Source organism: Labeo rohita, chromosome 16, assembly GCF_022985175.1.
Source record: "Labeo rohita strain BAU-BD-2019 chromosome 16, IGBB_LRoh.1.0, whole genome shotgun sequence".
NCBI classification, from domain to species: Eukaryota; Metazoa; Chordata; class Actinopteri; order Cypriniformes; family Cyprinidae; genus Labeo; species Labeo rohita.
In genome coordinates this window covers 4,979,302-4,997,677 of record NC_066884.1, presented here as the reverse complement: position 1 = coordinate 4,997,677, position 18,376 = coordinate 4,979,302, and the positions used below count along the sequence as shown (strand labels likewise).

The 18,376-nt window shown below is 33.4% G+C and overlaps 1 protein-coding gene across 1 annotated transcript; it reads right to left on the bottom strand.

Annotated features, from left to right (window-relative positions):
- Positions 1-1,867: 1,867 nt before the first annotated feature.
- On the bottom strand, positions 1,868-17,985 carry cthrc1b (collagen triple helix repeat containing 1b). The gene is made up of 5 exons (XM_051130509.1): positions 17,906-17,985; positions 14,516-14,692; positions 7,263-7,481; positions 5,726-5,942; positions 1,868-3,994 (listed from the first exon to the last, which is right to left on the bottom strand). The coding sequence occupies exons 2-5, from the start codon at positions 14,630-14,632 to the stop codon at positions 3,846-3,848; spliced, it is 702 nt and encodes a 233-aa protein (XP_050986466.1). The 5' UTR covers positions 14,633-14,692; positions 17,906-17,985; the 3' UTR covers positions 1,868-3,845.
- Positions 17,986-18,376: the final 391 nt, after the last annotated feature.

The following is an 18,376-nucleotide window of genomic DNA, read 5'->3' as shown; positions in this document are numbered from 1 at the left end:
GTTTCTTAAGGAAAACATTTCAGGATTTTTCTCCATATAGTGGACTTCAATGGTGCTCCCAAGTTTGAACTTCCAAAATGCAGTTTAAATGCAGCTTCAAATGGCTCTAAACGATCCCAGCCGAGGAAGAAGGGTCTTATCCAGCGAAAAAAAACAAAAACAAATTGACAATTTATTTACTTTTTAAGCTCAAACACTCATCTTCTCTCATCTCTGTGATGGGCATGAGTAGTCTGTGCAATCCAGGTCAATACAGTTAGGGTATTTTTGTAAAGGACATTTGATCTTCTCTGCATGTTCACTTTGTAAACACTGTGTTGGTGCTTCTGCAGTGATGTAGGACGATTTTGAAGTTGGGAAAGCAAACAAGATGGGAGTTTTTCGACATACCCTAACTGTATTGACAGTATTGAACCAAAAAAAATAAATAAAAAATAGTTCATGCAGACAAGATGAGCGTTTGAAATTAAAAAGTATATAATTTGTCAATTTGTTTTGAAAATGACCGATCGTTTTGCTAGATAAGACCCTTCTTTCTCGGCTGGGATTGTTTAGAGCAATTTTAAGTTGCGATTAATCTGCATTTTGGAAGTTCAAACTTGGGGCCACCATTGAAGTCCACTATATGGAAAAAAAAAAAAAAAAAAAAACGGGAATATTTTCCACAAGAAACATAATTTGTTATCGACTGAAGAAAGAAAGACATGAACATCTTGGATGAAAAAGGAAATGAGTAAATTATCTGTAAATTTTTCTTCTGGAAGTGGACTTCTCCTTTAAGAACTTAAAACAATAGCCGAGTTTGCATTCAAAGTTGCGAATTTAACTTAATGGCAAAATTGGAATATCGCATAAAACTTTTGTGAATACGCAACGTTTCCATCAAAATCACCACTTCCTGATAAACTGGCACTAAATATCCACTCAGAAAAGTATGAGAAGTCACTGAATATTATAGTTTTCATATGTAATAAATTACTTGCGTCTCAGAGAGTCTCGGAGGCAGATGTCAGCTGTTTGGGAATGCAGTCTTGTAAGAGTTCTGGGAGGCATTTTAATTTTTCAGGCATGTCAGAATGACTATAACATTTCAGATGCTGTGCACTGAGATTGGTCCGCTGGTTAGTCAAGTTATCCCATCCCATAGCGCAAAGTCACATGACTTTTTGGGTATTCCATCTCTCATTATTTGTATTAAAGTAGTAGTTCACTTACAGAACAAAAATTTACAGATAATGTACTCACCCCATTGCCATCCAAGATGTTCATGTCTTTCTTTCTTCATTTGTAAAGAAATTAATTTTTTGAGGAACACATTTCAGGATTTTTCTCTATAGAGTGGACTTCAATGGTTCCCTCAAGTTTGAACTTTCAAAATGCAGTTTCAAAGGGCTCTATATGATCCCTCTCAGCTGAGGAATAAGGGTCTTATCTAGCGAAACAATCGGTTATTTTCTAAAAATGAAAAAATGTATATACTTTTTAACCTTAAATGCTCGTCTTGTCTAGCTCTGTGATGTACATGTGTAGTCTGTGCATTCCAGGTCAATACAGTTAGGGTATGTTGAAAAACTCCCATCTCATTTTCTCCTCCAACTTCAAAATATCACTGTTTTAGCTTTTTGTTGTAAAGGGTGTTTGATCTTCTTTGCATGTTTACTTTGTAAACACTGGATCGGTACTTCTGCAGCGATGTAAGACGATTTTGAAGTTGGAGGAGTTTATCGACATACCCTAAATGTCTTGATCCCGGAAAAAACAATGTTCACGCAGACCTAGACAAGACAAGCATTTGAGGTTAAAAAGTTATAAATTGTTTTTTTTTTTTTTTAGAAAATAAGAAATCGTTTTGCTAGATAAGACCCTTCTTCCTCTGCTGTGATACCTCTGATGTTTAGAGCCCTTTGAAGCCACATTTAAACTGCATTTTTGAAGTTCAAACTCAGGACATCACAGAAGTCCACTATACGGAGAGGAATCCTAAAATGTTTTTCTCAAAAAACTATTTCTTTACAACTGAAGAAAAGAAGACATGAACATCTTGGATGACAAGGGGGTGAGTACATTATCTATAAATTTTGTTCTGGGAGTGGACTTCTCCTTGAATGGTTCAACAAAGAAACTTTATCATCCATGGAAACTTTCCATTTCACAAAAGGTTCTTTATAGTGGTAAAAGCTTATTTACAGGGGTACATGACCAAAATAAGAAATGTGCTGTGTAAATAAGTTCAGAGTGCGCATTTGTGTACCGATATGCCTGACAGCTGTTAATGCACAATTATCATTTTAGATTGACAACTGTAATATTAGATTTCTATTAGAACTGAAAGCATAATTCTAGGCTATTTGCTGCCATTTTCAAAGCACAATACAAAAAATGTGACATTTCATGCAGTTGCTTGCAACCCACCAAAATAAATGCTTGCTGATTTTAGGTTTGAAAATGATGAAAAGTCATATTAAAAAATATTTTTTTTATTTTTAAGATTACTATAAAATAATTATACTTTTTTATATATAAATAAAGTAACTAAATAAAGCCCAATTATATTATCATCACGATTATTAATTATTATTTTTTTTTAGAGTTATATTTAATGGGTCACACTATGTGCAGTCTGAGGACCAAACCAAATCTCCAGGTACTATTATGAGAACTAGGCTAAAAAGAAAATGTGCACCCCTGGCTATTTAGTTTCTCTTGCTATGTCCACCAAGCCATGGCGCTGTCATGCCACACGTCATGTTCTCACGTACGAAAATACATTGTGGAGCAAAGAGGAAACTAACAACACACCGACAGACAAGACAGTGCAGGTTAATTTAGGTACTTAAAGAAATTTAAACAATAAATACAGTTTTGTGGCTCTTTAATGTGTCGCGACAGATCGCTGTAGCACCTCAATTCAAGTGGTATGTGAACCGATCAACTCTTCCCCTTTATTAATTATAGCATGAAATAAACATAAATGAACATCAGAAGGCATCTTGTTTCAACTGGTGGAAAACATCAATAATAAACACTATTTTTCAAGGTCAAGTCTACCAATGTTAATCTACTCTCCTGTCTGGTTTATTTGTCACACAAAAATGGCAGATTCTACATTATGATTGGTCAGACTTCCTGAGGGGATGCAGTCATTTGTCAATTTTATGGGTCTGGCTTCCGATCAGCGTCCAGCTATTTTTAACTGTACAAAACAGCTCCTTTCGCTGCTTGATATTGCAAATTGGTGTCTTACCATATTATTTCAATGTATTATCTTAATTATGAGCACACTGGTTTGTAGTGTAAACAGTTTTGCCGTTTACTGCACGTTGATATTCTTCTCATTGTTTCCCTAGAGCAGCTAATGAGCCGGAAGTCTCATCCATAAATCTGAAAAGGGTTTGAATGAAGCCGATCGGCTCTACAAAAAAAATATAAGAGGATATAACGCCAAAAGATCATCATAAATTAATGAAGTGCATACAGACATGCTGCTCACTTTAAACTCTAGAAATGGTAAAACAGTGCTGCCGTTATGTCTCGCGGTCCATTTGGAACCAAGTTGGAATCAAGAACCCTGCTTGAGATTATAAAATATTCACCACACAAAGAAAAAAATGGTTCTTTTGTTTCTTTGAGGAAACAAAAATGGTTCTTCTATGACATCACTGTGAAAAAACACTTTTTGGAACCTTAAAGAACATTCTGTGGAATGTTAAATGTTCTTCATGGAATCATCAATGCCAATAAAGAACCTTTATAAGACTAATAATACAAAGTAACTCATTGTCAACGTTTAAAAAAAAATAACAGGACAATAAGTGCTTGGAAGACTTTCTGGAAGACTGAGGGACTCAGCTGCTCGGAGGAAGCTCTTCTATGATCACGCGGGAAACTGAATTCCAGCCGGTGGAGGCGTCTCCGTGTGGATAGTCGCCGCAGGTTCCCACCCAGATCGCAACATCCACCAGGCCTTTCCGCAATCCTTCGCACAAACCTTCAACTGCAAACAAACAGACAGTGTATAAGTCTGAACATTTCTCACTGCGTCCATGGGAAAGTCTACTGATCTCTGCTCTGGTACTCTGATGACCATCTCCGACTTAAAGTAAAAAACCATTAGAAAACCACAGATAAACAGACATGCTTTATTGCACCCTGAGGGGGAATGAGAAATTCAGAGACCCCCTTATCTGCTGTAATTAATCCATACCGAACAATTTGCAGTGTTTAGAACGGAAAGCTTTTCAAAGACTTTGCCTGTAGCACAAGAGCCATAAAAGGCTTTCATGGAGTGTTTTATTTATCATGCATCACTGTTAATGGACCAATGGGTTGAGCTTTATATTACAGGTCAGTATTGAGGGGAAAAACAGCATGGGTCATTCTACACAAGCCTGCCTTTTGTGCTCCTTATTAACATATGTAAGGCATAATGGACAGACAGACAGTCATTATCAAAAAATAAACCCAAACGCCAAATAACCTGTGTCATCCTGCTCTCTGCTTATTATTATTATTATTATACATATTTAAAATATTTTACAAATATATGAGATACATATATATGCATATAATAATAATAATAAAAAATTTTTTATATATTTTTTAATTATTAAATTATAATAATTAATGAATATTATAAGCATATTAATATAATATTAATATTCAGTTCTAACATACATAATACATTTTTTAAATACTGACTATTTAAGAATGTATTTATGTATTTATCCAATTAGCTGTTAAAGATTTATATCAAAATAATAACATTAATATTAGTAATATTGTAATAATTTCTTAAAATACTAAATATTTAACCATTTATTTCCAATAAGTTGCTTAAAAATTAATATAAATAATATTCTATAAACGATAGACAGATAGATAGATAGAATACAGGTATTATAATTTTTCTAATTTAAGATTAATATAAAATAAAATTAATTTTAAATAATTTTAATATCATATATAATATTTTTTAAATACTAAATATTGAACATTTTATTTCCAAAGTTCTTCAAGAATTAATACAAATAATATTCAATAAACAATAGATAGATAGATAGATAGATAGATAGATAGATAGATAGATAGATAGATATAGATAAAATACGTGTATTATTTTTTATTATTAGAGATCTTTTTTTCTAATAATTTAAGAAAGATTAATATAATTATTTTTACATTAATGTAATTTTTAAATGCTGAAAAAAATATTAGAATTTATTATTAAATAATAATTAGAATTTATTTTATGTACATATTTATTATTATAAATATGAATATAAAACAGTAATATAAATATTTTCATTACTATGCAATGTACAAACATTTTTTTTTTTATTTGTTCACATTACCAAAAAAAAAGTGATGAAATGTATGTATAATGTAATGTTCATGAAAAAGTGATAAACAATAATGCTAATAAAATTACAATATATACAATTATGATTATCTTTTTTCAACACATATTCAGTTAGTAAGATTTTAATAATTTCCACCTTACTAAAAATAATGCATAACTCTGCAAGTAAATGTCTTCTTATTTGTCTGACAAAACATAACAAATCTTGCAAAAATGTCGTTTAAAAATCTCCATTTCAAACTGTAATTTTATAAAATGCCCTTACAAGATTGATATGTGCTGCGTCACATTGTAAGGACTAATTTTTGGCAGTCTTACACACAGTTCAGATGCCTTTGCCCGAATGAGCTGTTTCTTGGCCCGTACCTGACGTGGTTCTGTGTATGTTGATGGTGGAGTTGAATTCTGGACTTCCCTGGTCCAGGTAAATGATGGACTCTATAGGCAGCGGAGCGGCACATTCTGCCCCATTAAAAGTGAAGTACCAGCGCTGGCAACAAGCTGTCTTACACTTCAGCCTGAGTGAGCCGCTGAACAGCACACGGAGAGCGCTGTCTGCGTGCTGCTTAGTGAACGTACACTCCTGAGGACAGGAACACAGGAAGAACTGATGAATCTGACGCCTTGTTTACAACACACCTCCTCCAAAGAAGCACATAAACCAAACATATACCGCAGAAAAAATACTGTGGTGGTAATGCGGTGTGGGGACGCTATAAGATGGTTTTACCATATAGTAGTTTGATTCTTACCATTGGAATGATTTCCAAACTTTTTAGGACTTTTCCATACATGATGATGTATTTTTATAGATATTGCATTCACATGTAAATACTAAAAATTTTTTTGCTAAAAGGCACCATGGTAAACAGAAAAAAAAATTGCTAGTAAATTTCACCAATAATTAAAAAAAATGGCAAATTACACATTGAATAAAACATGACATTACGCAATAGAAAGTCTGTGAAATAATATTTTCTTGTAAAATGTACTCCAATAATTTTGTTTCCAAAAATATTTTTTTTACAGTGTACCAGTGTTGTTCTTGTTGAATAAAACTAAAAATTGTTCTCTCTAATTGAAATAAAGCTTGAAAAATAGATAAATGGCAAAATAATGAAATGAATAAATAAAAATATAACATAATAAACAGAAATATTGCATCAGCAACTAAACTAAATAAATAGTGCAGTAAAATAACTCTAAATCCTAAATTACTCTAAAACTAGAACTTAATAAAATATTAATAAACTTCATAATATAACCTTTATTAATTACAGCTATAAAAATGATTCTAAAAAATAATAAAACAAAATAATAAAAATAAACAAAAATAAAAACACAAAATCACTAAAAAAAAAAATACTAAAACTAAAATGATAACTGTAAATATAACAATAAAAGCTAATTCCAAATATTAAGCATATAAATGATATTAAAATAAGAATTCATTGGTCTTGTTTTGTTTTCAAAAATAGTTTTTACAGTGTACCAGTGTTGTTATTGTTGAATAAATAAAAAAAAAAAAAAAAATGAAAATGAAAAAAAATCTGTAATTGTAATAAAGCTAAATAAAATAAAAAATAAATACTGGATAAACGGCAAAATAATAAAATTAAATAAATAAATAAAAATGAACTTACTAAACTTTTAAACAATTAGAAATGTTGCTTTGGCGACTAAACGTTATAGTACTATAATAACTATAATAACTAGAACTTAAAAACTACAACTATAAAAAAATAGATAATAATAAAAAAAATGACAAAGGTGCACAAAAAAATTTACTAAAATGAAAACTGAAAATATTAAAACAAATAAATAATACCACAATAAGAATGCATTGGTTTTTTGGACATGGTCTCCTCCTAATAAAGCAGTATTCATCATTGTGGCCTCTTACTGTAATTTTGCCCAGGTCAATGCCGTAGTTGAGAGAGTTCCAGGCACATTGCTTGTAGTTGGGTTTCCACGGCTCTTCAAACCTCTCCGTCACACATTCCCCCTTCTCCCCTTTTGCACCATCCCGCCCCGGTACACCGGGAGTACCTGGAATTCCATTCACTCCTGGATTTCCGTCCCTTCCTGGGATTCCTGCTGGACCCTGGATGCAGCTGGAATACTAAAAACACACGGGATTCAACAAGAGCATTTTGGCATGATATTAAACAGCATATTGAGTAGCTTGAAGCGCCTGTAAGAGGTATTAACAATCTCATCCAACACTAGTCAGTGTAATGCATCCGGAATTAGCTCTTACGGTTTGGTCTCTGGTTACTGATGAAAATACCATGCTACGGCTCATACTTAATATTTTTGCACAATGTTGCTAATGGGCATGGATAAGGTGCCTATGCTGGGACACTGCCTACATTAAACCCTGTTAAAGACTGAATCATCAGTCTATTCAGACTGTAAAGCACGGGTTATTATTACTGTGATTCATTATCTGACCACACAAGTGTTCTCAGAGTCTCAGATAAACGACTTAAACACGGATACGACTTTTTTAATAGTATGGGAAACTTAAACATGCAGCATGCTTGCCTTGTTTTGTCTTTAAACAGCTGCTACAGGCAAACTAGCGTTTCGTTTATTGATGGCGCTTTCAAAACACTACTACTTCGTGAAGCTTCGAATCATTTGCGAATCATTTGTTTCGAACCGATCATTCGGAGCGGGTATCAAACTATTCAAGTCACGTGATTTAAGTAGATTCGGTCAAAACTGTTTGAAATGTTTCGAAAATGGGGTTTACCTAATCTCGAATCGTTTTAAACATTTGTATTGACACAGTAGTATAATAAAAGGAAGGATTATACCCATCAGTCTCTTACTAACCTAAATATCCAAGTAAAACGCCTACAAATTAATAAAATATCACAGGAGGCAGACACGTCATATTTAATTGTATTATATAATTTGTTAATTGTGTTTAATCACACTTTCAATAAAACATTTGCACGTTTTATGCATGTTTGAACCGGTTTGAACTGAGCTTTTGTTGCGTTTACACCATTTTAAGCAGAAGCATTTTGCGAAGCAATTGATTCAGCTGATTCAAAGTTTTGAAAATCTTGGTTTCTCATCCCGTCATTAGTTTCAGTAAAGCCACTCAGGTAAAAAAAAACTTACACACACACACACACACATATATCTAAAGTACATGTAAAACAGCGTTTGAAAGAGCCAAATTACTGCTCAGAATGAATCATTTGAATCGTTTCGAACCTGTGATTCGGAGCGCGAAACAAACTGCTCAAGTCACGTGATTTCAGTAAATGAAGATTCGGTCAAAATGGTTTCGAAATGTTTCAATTTTTTTTTTTTTTTTTTTTTTTTTTTTTTTTACCTGATCTCGAATATTTTTTTGTTTCATTTGTAGACATTTATGACACATTTATATAATAAAAAAATCTTACTATCCTGATTAAACAAGCAAAATGCCCCACAAATTAATAAAATAGCACATAGTACGTAGACACTTTATATTTAACGGCATTAGATTATTTTTAGTGTTTAATTACACTTTCAATAAAACATTCGCAATTTTTATGGCTGTTTGAACTGAGTTTCCGTTGCATTTACACCATTTTGAACAGAAGTCGTCACTATCGCATTGCGTTTCGAGCGATTCAAAAAAGTGAATCATTTTGCGAAGCAATTGGTTCAGTTGATTCAAAGTTTCAGAACTACAAACTAATAAAAAAAAACAAAACATGACACTTCATATTTAATGGAATTAGATCATTTGTTAATTGCGTTTAATTACACTTTCATTCCCAATTCTCAACATTCCAACATCATACTTAATCAAAATAACCCAACTGCAGTTTGACTGAGATTAAATGGAATGCACAATGAAAAAAACATTATTTTTTTGAAAATTGTTAAAAATGGAGTTATCCGTTTTGCAAATGAACTCTAATTACAAAAGCACAATATTATTAAAATTAATTAAAATGAGAACTGAAGATAAGAAAACAAAAGCTTACTCAAAATAGTATAACATTTTAGCATATAAATAATATTGTGATATATGCTATTATAGACTATCATTCATGTAGGCTAGGTGGCACAAACAGCTTAATACTTGCATTAAATGCACTAAACAATTAAATATGATATTATGCATGCATTTGATCATTTCCCAGAACTAGGCAAAACATCGTATTAACACTGCAGAGCCTGTGTGAGCAAAACTGCATTTTAATGAACATTCACTGAGGAGGTGTAGACTTATGCCAACACCACTGATGGATGAGAAACTTCGCCAAAATGCCAGGTGGAACAACCAGCGTGCTCTCCGATCATGCAGAAAAAGCGCATGCATAATAGGCTATTTAGAGTTTTGTGCAAATGCGCGCGCATTAGCTAGGCAGCGACACACCAAACATTTACATCTCAATAAGAAAGCGGCTTCCGAGCGCACGGGTCGAATATGAAGCGGTGTCATCGCCGCAACCCAAGCTCGTCTGCGCGAACAATACACGGCTGTGAGCACAGGAGGTCTGGCTTTAGCATTAGGCAGCTCCGCTGTCATCTGAGTCTCTTCTGCAAGAGTAATGCAGCTTCTAATCAGCATGCCTGCGAGCAGAGAGCTGTGGAAATAAGGGCCCTTAAATAGGTAATAAATCTTCCCGATACAGGCCACGGGCAAGCCAGGAAGTGAAATGTATTCATATTTATAAGCTTGCAGTGCCGTGGCCGAGCTTAAGCCTTCGGTGCGTTTGGCTCCGTTGCTTTTTATTGACAGAACACACCTGAGTGTCCTGCAAACAATGCCTCGCGATGCACACAGCATCATTTTCCTTGCTGGCTAGTCATGCCAGGTTCATTAGTGATGCTTCCCCGACTGGTCTGAATGAGAAATTCACCCTCCATATAATCTACCCACCGCCAGCAAATTCAAAAGGATTACCAGGCCTGTTTTTCATTACAATGATGAATCGAGTGGAATGGTTAGCTGATACAATCATTTACAATAAAACTTTTTGGTGATAGACTAGCTCTGATTCAGAAGCTAAGGCATTTTTTTCTCCAGTCTGAGATCAATAGAGCCCTTGATTTGTTTTATTTCACTGATTATAGTTTATGATAAACCATCCTAAACCTAACCCTGTAACTTACAGGCCTATACTTTCCTAAAATAAGGTGCTAGTCAGCACCCTGTGTTTATGCCAGGCCATGTTGTTAAGACAAATTTTGTTATAAATGTAATTTTGAGAGCACAGAGTTTATTAGCTTTGTTAACAATACGTCTCAAAACTTTATTATGAAAACCTAGATGAGTTTGTTTCTTCATCTGAACCAATTTGGAGAAATTTTGCATTGAATTCCTATGCTCACCATTGGATCCTCTGCAGTGAATGGGTGCCGTCAGAATGAGAGTCCAAACAACTGATAAAGACATCATAATAATCCACAAGAAGACGTTTGTAAGAACTGTTTGGACTGTCATTCTGATGGCACCCATTCACATCCATTAGTGAGCAAGTGATGTAATGCTAAATTTCTCCAAATCTGTTCTGATGAACAAACAAGCTCATTTAAATCTTGGGTGGCCTGAGGGCGAGTACATTTTTGGGTAAACTAAGCCTTTTAAGCCAAATAACAGTGTTGTTATTGTTAACTAAAATAAAAAAAAAAAAATAATAATAATAAAAAAAACTGAAATTGAAATAAAAAGTAAAACTATTTTTAAATAATAATAATAAATAAATACAAAATAATAAAAATGAATAAACACTAAAACTGATATAAAAAGTAAAACTACTTTGAAATAAATAATAACAATAATAATAAAATAAATACAAATAAAAATAAAATAATAAATAATAATATTAAAAATAATAAAAATATTTAAAAAAGGCACATAAAATTACTAAAAATAAAACTAAAATATAAAAATAAAAGCTAAATAAAAACATTAATAAATGCAATAGTACAACAACACAGAACATTTTTGGCTAACATTTTGCAAGTGTTTGCACACCTCTCGATCATTGTAAAAGTCATATCGGGAAATGGTTAAATCATAGAAGTGTTATTACTACCATTGTTTTATGGGAGAGCGGAAAAAGTAAGAGGCATTTATGAAATCAGCTGAAAATTTTTAGAGGTGGAGCAAGTTGTAACATTTTGATTAGTTATTGCACAAAAAAAAAAAAAAAAAAAAAAAAAAAAAAAAAAAAATTGCTAATTGAAATGCCAATGATGAATCATTCTCAACGAAACCAAGAACTTGCATTAAAAACTAATGTATTAGTTTGCATTGGAAAGTAGAATGTATTACGTATGCATGGAGGTGTTAATTAATTTTGTTGAACGCAATATTTTTGTATTGCGAATTTTGCAGTTTCTTATGGTTTGTCTTTTTCTCCTTGGTTGATGTGTTATTGTTTTGATTTGTAATTTACTGATGTATTATTATCATCATTATTATTATTATAATATTGTGTTAGGTCATGTGACCTCTGATCACATGGAGGTATAAAAAGTGGCACATAGTGTCGTTTAATTTTTCTGATGAAGAGTCTGCGTGATACTTTTGGAGCTTTAGTGTTGTCAGCTTCACATTTAATTAAAAACTAACTGACAATAAAATAAAGGCTTGCACTTAAAATATGACCTTGTGTGACTGAGGCGTTAACAAACCTTAGTACTCAAGGGGGCGCTAGAGTCACACACTAATGTGCTAATGGCTGCTATACCACTGAGAATTGCAATGCATACTTGCATTGTGTTACGAACTGTGGTTAGACATTTCAGGCATCTTAACAACATATTAAATCAAGCAATTGTGGCAAGAGTCATTAACGTTCACAAAATCGCATGTGTTTCAGGCCTTAAAAGTTCAATTACATCTCTACAATCTTAAAAGAGCAACATGATTCCACACTTCGTAGAATTAATAACTTTTGAGACCACCGAGTCTTGCTCTAGCTTGAGAATGAGAATATCCAACACGCATGGACTGCTGGTTATGTCTGGACTATTCAAAGTTAACTTTGTTACTTAATATTAAAAATGCAGATGGTTCCACTGGCAAGATTGTTGAATAAAATTATGCAAAAGATGAATATCAAATTTGTCTTGAAATGGACCTCGGGAGATTTCAAAGCAATCAAGGAATGAAATGAGGCAAGGAATTTTTAACAGCCAACAGCTGTATATTCAATTGACTCTGATGACGAGAGACAGACGATGTTCAAACTGGAAGACTAGCACACTGCATACTGTGCATACTCTTCAAAAAAAAAACAAAAAACAAAAAGTGAAACTGAGCATATTATGCAAAGATACCATTTAAAATGGTAGCATGCTGCATTGTTGCCATATGATCACATTTAGTTGATCTTTTAAGTTTATTTTTCTTCTTCATAACAGATTTGGGGAAATTTAACATTACATCACTTGCTCGCCAATGGATGCGAATGGGTGCCGTCAGAATGAGAGTCCAAACAGCTGATAAAAACATCACAATAATGCACAAGTAATCCACACCACTCCAGTCCATCAATTAACATCTTGTGAAGTTAAAAGCTGCATGTTTGTAAGAAACAAATCCTTCATCAAGATGTTTTTAACTTCAAACCTGCTAAAAAGTCTTTTTTTTTTTTTTTTTTTTTTTTCCCTTTTCCACTGAAAAAGTCATCTTATCTGAATCAGGAGAGAAATATGCACAGATCAGGCACAGTTTACAAGCAAAAACAGTCCTAAACAAATATTGATTTTTGGTCAATTTTGATGTAAAAGGACAAGAAGACATGGACTTTTTCACTAAAGGAAGCTTTAATATGAATTATGGAGTAGTAGTTTGGTCAGAAGCGTTTTAAGATTAAAAAAAAAAAAAAAGATGGCTTTGTTTCTTAGAAACAAGCAGCTTTTGGTTTCACAAGATGTTAACCGATAGACTGTAGCTGTGTGGATTACTTGTGGATTATTGTAATGTTTTTATCAGCTGTTTGGACTCTACTTCTGACGGCACCCATTTACATTCATTGGTTCCAGTGTTGCAATACTACATTTCTCCAAATTTGTTTTGATTAAGAAACAAACTCATCTACATCTTGGATGGCCTGAGAGTCAGGAAAAATTTATTTTTGGGTGAACTATTCCTTTAAAATTAAGTCAAACACAATGCATTGTAATTTGCAGGATTATTATATGCTGCGAATGCAGCAGTGTCATTCAGGTATTCGGTGTATACAAAAAACTTGCAAACTATTCACAGTATACAGCATGCATATCTCAGAAACAACTACCTAGACTGGCCTAAAGAGTTTCAGGCATTGCAAACCAAGTACTACAGAGTAGAGCAGTTCACTCTTAGTAGGCTTTGAACAGAATTTAAACAGCTTTGTCACATCCTTTTTAGCAAATCAGTCCATTGTTACCGCTTGGTTAACTGGTCCCTTTGACTCATATTCTTCTTGCATCTGCAAAAATGAATCTGGCATTGTTCAATATTGGCAAAGGCTTTAGTCAATAAGAAAAACTTGCACTGTCTGCAGGAAATCACAGTTACAATATTGATTTTTTGCAGAGACAGAATCACCCAGCATAGCCAATTATTTTACAGTCACTCACACTATACAGTTAAAACTAAAGTGTCAGTTTTTATGACCTCTTTCAGCTCAACATAAAACCGAGAGTTTCTAAAACTTCTAAAGAGGACAAACCGTCCTATATGAAAAAGCAAAGCGCAGATGAGACCTCTTTAATTTCTCAGTTGTTTTGAATGGAAATTGAGGTTTGCTTAAGGTTTCTCTTGAGATAAACCCCCCCAGATATCTCACATTTCTTCTTCTTTTAGGTTCAAAAGAGACCTCAAACTGTGCAAACAAAGTTTGCAATCAAAAGTCAGTATGATCTCGAACATTTTTCATCAAATTATTCAAAAAACGGAGGATCTGAACCGCTATGCACATTCATTTTTAGCTCTACGCTCTTCAAAGTTAACACTTGAGTGAAATTTTATGAGAAACATCTTAATAATTAAGTGAAACATAATTTAGTCTCCCGAGCAATTAAAGTTCCCTTCGGGTTTAAACGCATTACATAAAATTACATAAAGTTGTCTGGCTCTTTGAAGATCATGTTTTGCAAGAAAAAAAGTGACAAAAATAATACAATAAATACTTCAAGTCTTACTTTCTCCATGTACTCAACATCCTTCTGGCGCAGACCTCTTGTTTTTAATTTTTCAGCTTCGTAGCATGTAAACAATAAGCAGGAGACGATCAATATTCCAGTCTTAAAGTGTCCCATATTTGAGCTGAGCGGTTAGAGAAGACAAGGCGGCTTACATCTGTTGAGCTCTAGACAGAACTGAGAGAGAGAGAGAGAGAGAGAGAGAGAGAGAGAGAGAGAGAGAGAGAGAGAGAGAGAGAGGTGGGGCTGATGTGATCTCTCCAGGGACCAATTATTCCCAGACCGCCGGTGAAACTTCCCTTCACATGTAGAATTGGACTATAATGGGTTATGATATGACATAAAACAAGAATCAATACTTCTGATGGTCTTATCAGTGCTTTTTCAGAGCCTGGTGATGTTTTGCACAGGTGAGGTGACCTCTCACCCCTAAGCTTTTTTGTCTTTTCTCCTTGTCCAATTATGTCGTAACAGTCTTTTTATGTGTCACAGAGTACTCTGAAAAAAAAAAACGTTTTTGTCCTAGCTTAAAAATGTTGCATTTAAAGGGGTAGTTCACCAACAGCTAACAATTCTGCCATTGTTTACACTCCCTGATGACGGTCCAAGTCTGTAATTTTTTTTCAACCATAGAAAATAACAGGAGGTACTTTGGTGAGTTCACAGCGCTCGTCCATGCGCTTATAAAAGCACTATAAAAATAGTCCTGTGCTCTGTATTTATAAAATCTAAGCCGCTATTTGCTGAAAAAAAAATATATATAAAAAAAGAAAATTCAATTAAAAGAATAGTTAGACCAAAAAAACTTCTAAATCTCAAATTTGCATTGGCACACATTTAAATATGCCATGCAAATGTGGTTTGAGTGTTTTAGTGAAGAGGGAGATTTAAATTTCAGCTTTTTTCCTGTATAATTTCATCTTTGCAGGGTTGATTTTATTAAAGTATGCCGAGTATCTCTGATGCTCACAACATTAGCACTTTAATGTTCATATTTTATGCTCAGATACTGTTTTTAAAATGACTTTCTGATTGCTTCAGTTCTCAGCGAATGTTCTCCTAAAATCAGCTGAACTCCTCTGATAATCAAGCAGTTTTTCCATTCATTTTTCCCATAGGGATTTTAAAAAATCTTTGTTAAAGCATTATAAGCCATTTACCAAACCAAGTAGCTACAAAAGAGAAGCACAACATTACAAACTTTAAGCCAAGAAGTTTCTGAAAATTGACAATAGTTAGAAGAGATCAGTAATATATATATATATATATATATATATATATATATACACATACATATTTATATATTTTATATATTATATACATTTTATATATAGCTGAGGTCAAAAGTTCACATACACAATACCAAAACAAAAGAAGGATCATACAAAATGTATGTTATTTTTTATGTACAACTGACCTGAATAGGATATTTCACATAAAAGATGTTTACATATAGCCCACAAGAGAAAATAATAGAAGAATTTATAAAAATGACCCCGTTAAAAAGTTTACATATACTTGATTCTTAATACTGTGTTGTTACTTGAATGATCTACAGCTGTTTTTTTTGTTTAGTAAAAGATGTCCATGAGTCCCTTGTTTGTCCTGAACAGTTAAACTGCCAGCTGTTTTTCAGAAAAGTCCTTCAGGTCCCACAGATTCTTTGTTTTTTACCATTTGTGTGTATTTAAACCCTTTCCAACAATGACTGTATGATTTTGAGATCCATCTTTTCACACTGAGGACAACTGAGAGACTCACATGCAACTATTACAGAAGGTTCAAATGCTTACTGATGCTCCAGAAAAAAACACAATGCATTAGGAGCCATGGGGTGAAAACTTTTGAACAGAATGAGGATGTGTAAATTTTTCTTATTTTAAAATAAATATAAAATTAAATATAATATTTTTTTTTTCATTCAGTACTGCTCTTCAGAAGCTACAGAAAATACTTTTTTCCCAGAAGACAAAATAAGTTTAATTTACCCTGATCTTTAAATTCCAAAAGTTTTCACCCCCAGCTCTTAATGCATCACTTTTCCTTCTGGAGCATCAGTGAGCATTTGAACCTTCTGTAATAGTTGCACATGAGTCTCTCAGTTGTCCTCAGTGTGAAAAGATGGATCTCAAAATCAATAATTTGAGGGACCTAAAGGATGTAAGAAATTAAGTTTAACTGTTCAGGACAAACAAGAGACTTATGAACAACTATCACTAAACAAAAAAAACAGCTGTGGATCATTCAGGTAACAACACAGTATTAAGAATCAAGCGTATGTAAACTTTTGAACGGGTTCATTTTTATAAATTCATCTATTATTTTCTCTTGTGGATTATATGTAAACATCTTTTATGTGAAATATCTTATTCAGGCCAGTACTAAATAAAAAATAACATGCATTTTGTATGATCTCTCTTATTTTGATAAAATACATAACATTTTGCAGATTCTGCATGGTGTATGTAAACTTTTGACCTTAACTGTATATATAAACTATTTATTTGAAGTTGTATTAGGGCTGTCAAACAGATTAATTGCAATGAATCGCATCCAAATAAAGTTTATATACATTATATAAAAATACACACATACATGTATATTTTTAAGAACTGTCTTAAATATATACATGTATGTGTGCATTTACACACAATAAACACAGTACACACATCTATATTATGTAAACACAAACTTATAATTTGAAAGCGATCAATGACGATTAATCGATTTGACGGCTTTAATATATATATATATATATATATATATATATATATACACATACAGATTTTTTCACATAATCATGGGAAATGTAGTTTTTCCACCAGGGATTCTGCTGTTAAACATGATTTTGAGCTAATGGCTTTAACAGAAGCATATACCATCGATTAACAACCTCATAGCTCACAGTAGGTCAGGTTTAATGGTTTACAAGTTACTGTTAAAAATCAATTCCCCTATGGAGAAAATGAATGGGATTTTCACTCCTGGAACCAGACTACTGCACTCTATAGTGTTTTTGTTCTTTGAAACACTATGAACTATCGATATGGAAAACAACTGCATAAAAATGATTTTCAAAAATGCAACTTTTGTATTCCATACAGGCTTGAAATGACATAAGGGTGAGTAAATAATGACAGAATTACCATTTTTTGGGGATAACAATTCAATACAAATTATGGCTTTTTAATATCTAAACTTTAATCTAAGAACTTCCATCCGATGCTGCACATACTGGCCAACTGAGATGTTAGAAAGTGATTTCCCTTCGACTTTTCACATCTAAAACAAGAGCCCCATTCAATATTCCTGTCTCCCTCCATTTTTCCTTAACGGCAGGCCCCTGGCGACATCCCAAGGCCGGAGGAGAAAACAGATCTGTGTGCTTACTGTACAGGGCGCCGTTTCTCTGTGACGGAGGTCTTCCTCTCTGCTGAATCGGCTCTTTCTCCTTGCATCACAGCCGTCTATTCATTGCTGTTGAGACACTGTAAATATGAACAGTTTTGTATTTTACAAATCATGAATTTAAGCTGCACTATAAAGTAAACTTTCTGCTGTATGACTGGCCAGCTATTGCAGCCCTTGGACGAGGGCCTTCTAGTAATATTTTCTAAGCGTCATTGTTCATTTTGTGTGTATTTACTTATACATACGGCTTGAAGGGTCTGTCAGGCTGGAGTATTTGTTTTCAGGCCAAGTATTGAGTGATGAAGAGCGGTTCGATGAACTCCAGGCCGCTGACGGTGGGTGGGCTGAGTAGTCGTTCAAGAACAAGGCTGGTAACTTAAAAGGTTGTAGGTCAAATCCTGCAAGGGTTGTTTCATGAATCCACAAGCAGTTGCTTATTTGTATAACGGA